Source organism: Callorhinchus milii, unplaced genomic scaffold (genome assembly GCF_018977255.1).
Source record: "Callorhinchus milii isolate IMCB2004 unplaced genomic scaffold, IMCB_Cmil_1.0 Scaffold4, whole genome shotgun sequence".
Classification (NCBI taxonomy): Eukaryota; Metazoa; Chordata; class Chondrichthyes; order Chimaeriformes; family Callorhinchidae; genus Callorhinchus; species Callorhinchus milii.
Genome location: NW_024704745.1, coordinates 23,983,867 through 23,991,184, shown reverse-complemented (window position 1 = coordinate 23,991,184; position 7,318 = coordinate 23,983,867). Strand labels below are relative to the sequence as shown.

General features: G+C 42.0%; 1 protein-coding gene across 6 annotated transcripts in view; it reads right to left on the bottom strand.

Moving 5' to 3' along the window:
- The window catches only part of LOC103177565, a 30,673-nt gene that overhangs the window by 23,108 nt on the left and 247 nt on the right, over positions 1-7,318 (bottom strand). For 2 of the 6 annotated variants that reach the window (XM_007891790.2, XM_007891789.2), the window contains exons 2-3: positions 5,355-5,963; positions 4,260-4,400 (exon numbers count right to left, since the gene is read on the bottom strand). In XM_007891790.2, coding sequence (XP_007889981.1) covers positions 4,260-4,400; positions 5,355-5,963 — 750 coding nt within the window. Of the gene's footprint in view, positions 1-230; positions 826-3,536; positions 4,020-4,259; positions 4,401-5,354; positions 5,964-7,318 lie in introns of those variants that run through there. The other 4 variants (XM_007891791.2, XM_042334540.1, XM_007891793.2 and 1 more) reach the window with 4 other exon arrangements.

The following is a 7,318-nucleotide window of genomic DNA, read 5'->3' as shown; positions in this document are numbered from 1 at the left end:
TTCCAATATTTTCAATATTTGTTATTTTAATGACATACAACATACATTATTGAAGGTGAGAATCGTTTGTTTGCAGTCCACAGCAACGTGTATTGGAAAATGGGACTGGAAAAGATTATTCTGATGTATGCACGTAAGTATACATTGGGAAGGACAAGTTTGCAGGGTTATGGGGAGGGGGATTGATTTGGATAGCTTTTTTAAAAGAGCCAACACAGACAAATGGCCTCTTGTGCTTTATGATTCTATGAACTGATCATAAGAATTAAATATAAAAAACATTTAGTACAACCTCTGGCCTGATATTAACATGACAATTATGCTCATAATATAATACATTAAATAAAATTACTGCTGTTGTGCTGATCATTTTATTTGAGATTTTAAAAGACATTGAAAAAGATCTGCTTCAAAAAGATGGACTGAAGCAACCATTAATACCATGAATACAAAAATATTTGTATTCTGTGAAAAGACTGGAATTAAAGTATTCACAAATCAGAAGTCCTCCAGAATGTGAGTCAACCAGTAGTATACAGACCAACAAATCCAACATCCAAACAAGGATTAGGACTGATCTGTCTCTTCACCCAAATATTGCGTACATTCTTCCCCTCAACCACCTGGGTTTAGTAACACAGACAGCTACAGTTTAAACACCCATTTTAAAGTGCATTTATGATTAAATAATCTCATAGCAAGCAGCACTATGTTTGACACCCATGCCAACAATAAAAACAACTAAATGTGACCACTTTTATTAAATAATGACTGGAAACTTATAAAAGATGATATTGATTGCAGAAATGTGCAATACCTTTCATGCTGTAAAAATAAAGCAAGAAAAAAGTTAGTATAATAAGCAGAACTGTACATTTTAAACCATGTACAATTATTTAATCAAAATGCAAAATACTGCATATGCTGGAAATCTGAAACAAAAACAAAGTTGCTGGGAACACTCAGCAGGTCAGGCAGCGTCTATGGAGAAAGGAAAGTAAGTGAATGTTTCAGGGCCACAACCCTTCGTCAGAACTGGTGCACGTAGGGAGGGAGAGGTTTTTAAGGACTAACAGGTGGGAGACAGGACAACAAACAACAAAAATTACATTTGTATAGCGCCTTTCACGTTGGGAGGACATCCCAAGGCACTGGACAGACAGAGTTTCAGACCTGAGGTCGGGGAGGGTGGAGGGCGGGATAGGAAGCAGGGAGATCGAAAGTACAGTCAAAGGAGGGTCTTGAGATGGGTCTTGAAGGTGGCAAGGGAGGGGGCAAGGCAGAGGAAATGTGGGATGGAGTTCCAGAGGGTGGGGGGCAGAGTGGCAGAAGGCCCGCCCGCCAATAGTGGGGCGAGCGAGGCGGGGGACGTGAAGCAGGCCAGAGCCCACTGAGCGGAGGGAGCGAGCAGGATTGTAGGGGGTTGGGGGGAGCAAGGGCAGAGCAAGGAAGACAGGAGAAAATGATGTAGAGGACAGGGATGATGGGTTAAAGAGGTTAATGAAGCAAAACCAGGAATGGGGAAGCTTAGCTATGAGGACAGGCTGGAAAAGTTAGGACTTTTCCCATTAGAGCAGAGAAGGTTACGCGGGGACCTGATAGAGAAGATTACACGGGGACCTGACTGGTCACAGTCTTAAGATATCTACCAAAAGAAGCAGAGGGGAGGTTAGAAGAATTTTTTTCACTCAGCAAGTTGTTAGAATTTGGAATGATCTGCCCGAAAGGGCAGTGAAGTCCGATTCGAAAACAGCTTTTAAGAGAGAACTGGATAGGTATCTGGAGAACACAGGTTTGCAGGGTTATGGGGAGAAAGCTGGTGAGTGGGGTTAATAAAAGTCAGTTGCTCTGTCAAAGAGCCGGTACAGACTCGATGGGCCGAATGGCCTCCTTCTGTGTAACATTCTATGATTCTATGAAAACAAAAGGGGATTGCAACAAAGCAAAACAAAATAAACAACAACAACAAGATTCCATTTATAAAGCGCCTTTCACGTCAGGAGGACGTCCCAAGGCGCTGCACAGTTGGGTCATGACCCGAGCAGGGGGGAAATGGTCAGGGTGAGGGGAGGGAAGGGAGGGAGCGAGGAGGGGGGAAATGGTCAGGGTAAGGGGAGGGAAGGGAGGGAGCGAGGAGGGGGAAGAGAGTCGAGAGGGGAGCTGAAGGCACGGTCAAAGAGAAAGGTTTGAGACCGGCCTTGAAGGAGGAGGGAGGAGGCGGCGAAGGCATTGGGGGATGGAGTTCCAGAGCCTGGGGGCTGAGAGGCTGAAGGCCCGACCACCGATGGTAGGGCGGTTGGGGCGGGGGACATGGAGCAGACCGGAGCCAGAGGAACGGAGGGTACGGGCAGGTAGGTAGGGGGATAGTAGGTCGGAGAGGTAGGAGGGAGCAAGGCCGTGAATGGCCTTGTAGGTGAGGATGAGGATCTTGAAATCAATCCTCTGGGGGATGGGGAGCCAGTGGAGGCGAGCGAGGGTGGGAGTGATGTGGTCCCGAAGCCTGGTGCGGGACAGTACACGAGCTGCAGAGTTCTGAATGACCTGCAGCTTGTGGAGGGAGGTGGCGGGAAGGCCGGCGAGGAGAGAGTTCCCATAGTCCAGCCTTGAGGTGACAAAGGCGTGAACCAGGGTTTCAGCAGCGTGAGGGGTGAGGTAATGCCGTAGTCTGGCGATGTTCCGGAGGTGATGGAAGGCGGTGCCAGTTGTGGTGCGGATGTGAGGGAGAAAGGACAGCTCAGGGTCGAACGAAACGCCGAGGTTCCTGACTGGCTTTGCGAGGTGGAGAGTGCAGCCTTGGATGCTGATGGTGTCAGCGCCTGAGGTGCGGAGGCGCTGACGTGAGCCAATCAGGAGGGCCTCGGTTTTTCGCACGTTGAGCTGAAGAAAGTTGTCTCTCGTCCAGAGGGGGCAAATTGCAATAAAACAGGCAGACCAGAGAGAAAAGATGTGTCTGGGACCCAGATGATGTGGTAATGGTTACAGAAGAGGGGGAAAGTAAGCTGTTATGGCCTGAAATTATTGAAATCAATATTGAGGCCAGAGGACTGTACGGTTCCCAGCAGATAAATGAGGTTCTGTTCCTCGAGCTTGCGCTGTGGTTCATTGGAATAGCGTAGGAGACCATTGACGGCGAGGTCAGTGTGAGTGGGAGGGAGAGTTGAAGTGGTGCTCCCTCCAGCTTCTGTGACCATTACCACATCATCTGGGTCCCAGACACACCTCTTCTCTCTCTGGTCTGCTTGTTTTATTGCAATTTGCCCATTTTATTTTGTTTTGCATTATTAACACCTCTATTCCCCTGCTTTGTTGCAATCCCTCCTTTTATTTTGCTTCATTAACCTCTTTACCCCATCATCCCCTGTTCTCTATATCATTTTCTCCTTTGTCTTCCTTGCCCTGCCTTCCCCCTCTCTGTTAGTCCTTAAAAGCCTCTCCCTCCCAACATGCATTGTGGACTCGAAACGTTGACTCATTTTCCTTTTTCCATAGATGCTGCCTGACCTGCTGAGTGTTACCAGCGACTTCTGTTTTTGTTACAATTATTTGATAATAAGTCAGGGTTTGGAATGTATTTTTCAGATGTTTGAGTACTGCTCCATTTGAAGATGTTACTAACTGCTATGTTATACTCTGGTAGATGCCCATAGAAACAACTATTATAAATGTTTCTGGACCATTTCACCATCTGACCTACAGTTATCTCTGCAGTGAATGGCTCAGGACCAGAGTGAACCACGATGACATTCCGTATATTCATGTTGCAATGATTTCATGTGCTTTTTCCATTAAAAAACAGAAACTCCTGGATTTCCAAATATAAAAGTGGCAGCTGCACTATAGAGCAAAATTCAAGGGTCAGTACCCCAGCTTTTATTGCAATGCGCTGTAATGAATAAGCAACATCCATTGAGGGAAATTAGCCTGAGAGAAAGATGCATTGAGTGAATCTTGTAGGCTAGATAGGAAAAATAGAGGTGAAGAAGAAGTTGCGAGAATGTGAATGCATTGCCACTGCAAACCTGCAAGAATAATAATAATCCTTACATTTGATATAGAGCCTATCACGTATTCGAGACTTCTCAAAATGCTTCACAGAAGTAAAGTGAATTGACTGTATATTTTGTGGGTGAAAAAAAGATGTTTAAGAGGGAAATTGATTATAAAACCCACTGTTATCCTCTAGACTTTGTTTGAGTTGTAGATGATAGGTATGAATTAATTGAATTTTTAATTAATATGGCATAATCTAAGTCTCTCACCTGATGGTGCATTTGACATTTGACATGGCATCTTCTCCCTGAAGTGTGGCACAATTACTGTCAAAATGCCAAGACAAATCCCAACAGCAGCTGCCACAATCCCAACAGTCATCCCTACAGTTTCTTTAAAACCAAAAATCTCTGGAAAAAAATAAGAAAAAATACACTGATTTATATCTCTGGAGTCCCGTAACATAGTGGTTAATGCATTCGCTTCACACGCGAGAGGACCCAGGTTCGATTTCTGGGCAGGGCAAAACCTTAGGCAAGTTTCCTCACTCCACACAGCTCTGTTTACCTGGCAGTAATTAGGAACCTGTTTGTTAGTCAATTGGCCGATCGCTTTCTAGGGGTAATAATCCCTTGCCCCCAAAAATTTAGTCACTTAATCCACGACTGTTTGTGGTAAACTGCTGTGTGTAATTAATTGGCTACCGCGTTTTGACTACGAAATATACAATCAATTCACTTTACAATGTATTCTGTGAAGCGCTTTTAAGTCATCTCAGTGACAGGATAAGGCTCTATATCAAATGTAAGGATTATTTTTATCACTGAAAAGTTTAATCTAAGAAAAGATATAATAAATAATCCTTGCATTTGATATTGTGCCTCATCACATTGAGATGTCTCAAATCACTTCAGGATTTTATTGCAAATGTTGTTGTTGTAATAGTAGGCAAACAGAAGACAATTTGCACACAGCAATATCCCACAAACAGCCTTGAAGGGATTCACTAATTATCTATTTGGAGGATTGCTGACCAGTACAGGAGGAGGAAAATCTCCCTCCTTTTTTTCAATTGGTGGCTTGGAATCTTTCACATCCAGCTGATCAGGCAGAGTCAGAAGTGAGAGTCCTACCAACAAACCAGGCCGACGCCTAAAAGGTGGGTTAACTCACATGTGTAGTAATCTTATTTTCTGAATGTAAATCACGAAAGGTAAGATTAAAGCCTTAATGGACCCACTTAAAATATAAGAAATGGGTATGTATCGGTTTAAGAATTAGGTGATGCTTATAAGCACATGGATACATTGATGATAAATGTCATCACATCTTTTCGGACGTTCAATAACACAACCAAAAGTTACCTGCTTTTTGTTTTACCACAAGATGTGCTCCGTCACCACTTAAATCTCTCCCATCGGGAAGTAACAATGTACAGAAATATCTGCCATGGTCACTTTTGGTTACATTCAGAATTGTCATAGAAGCATCTCCTTTTGACAGATCACCACTCAGAAAGACTCGGTTTGAATAGATGGTGGAGTCAGATGTGTTGTATGTTAGGATAGGCATCCTCCCAGTGATGTCTTCCCTGTACCATGTAACAGAGAGTCCACCTGGATATGCCTCATCAACATTATTGTGATATCTACATGGCAAAATCACAGATTTCCCTTCCTGAACTTTCAGCTTGCCAAAGCCCTGCTCTATAAATGGTCGCTCTGATTGAGTCGGTCCTGCTTTAACAGTGGTTTCAGCAGCATCAGTTGCATTTGAAAAGGCCTTGATTTCAGTAAATAACGATCCATTCCCAACCGGCCTGTGGAAGGCTGTTGCAACTCCTCCCGAGCTGATATTTTTTAATTCGTCCGATATTCGTTCAGCCACAGTTTCATTATACAGGATTTCAGGATGAGAGAAGAACCAGGTGGCACTTCCACTTCCAGTCACATTGTCAGCTTTGATGAATGCAGCTAGTGTGACAAACAAGAAACCTTTAGTCAGAATTTAATACATTCTCACATTTGGTGTTATCCAGATGCAAATACAGACCTCTTTCTCCTATGGGTATTTTGCCTGATCTGAAGCAGCTAGTGAATAGGAAACACCAAACATTTCATTTTATCAGCTGAAAATTATAAGTAACGTTCCTTGCATTGTCTGATTTCAGCTATTTTGTTTTAGCTTTGCTCTCCACTTACGCACTTTCCAGCAACTGCTGAGAATGTCATCAAAATAAAGTTTCTCCCTCTGCCTGTATCTCTGATCAACCTCCCACAACTCCAACATAAAATCCAACATAAAGTTCAATGTGAGAATCTTTTACTCGCTTGAGTTCACGAGTCAGGCAGTAAATTTAACTATGCAGCGTGCATAATAATAACTAATTGTAAAATACTGATGGTAATTACTCTGTTGTGAGTAGTTCAAGGGTTGATGAATCAATATGCATTTGTGTGTGTCTGTGCTCAATCTATTTAATTACCAAGAGACCTATTGCCATCTCATTCCAGTGCTCTAATATTAGAATCAAAGCATGTGGTTTCAGATCATGGGATCTCATTGCATAAACGGTGTGATATTCTGTAGCTCAGAAGAAAGAGTAAAGTGGACAGACATGGGAACGAATATGACTTAGAAGTTTTTTTTACAGGCAAAATAATAAAGGGATGAAATGAAAGAGACAGAAAGAAAAAGAATATTACATTCAAAATCCATTTGCCGGTACTCATAAAAAAGAATCCTGCTACATTAATATAAAAACACTGTTTTTATACAAATGCAGTATTTATTTAAGATCACTCTTTAAAAAAATCTCGTAATGATAATTTTGTAACTGTTCATAAATTGACAAATTTATTTCTTTTGAGAAGTGAAAATAATTGCTGCACAACTACATTTATACAATTATCTTTGTATTTATTTTAGTAGACTTCCTAAAATATGTAAACTCTCCTCTGTTAAGTTATAAACCACGATGTTCAACAAAATATTCCTGTTCCGAAGTTAGATGGTAGCTGAACTAACAGATTAATGGATATATCCCAGGTCATCATTTGCATCTCCTGTTCCAGAGTAATGTACCAAATTCCAAGGAGCATATTAGGGTCGAATATGTGATGTAAATTTAGAGATTCCGAAAATATTGAAGAGGAATTAATCAGATCTGCCAAAGGTGGAATCCCCAATATTTTTTCAGATTTTAAGTGATATGTATAAATACATATATATATATATCCTACTATTGGAAGGAGCCTCAGTTTATGCAACTCGGATTGTACACCAAGGAATCCTATTAAAAATAATGTGTAGTAAACCCATCATCCAA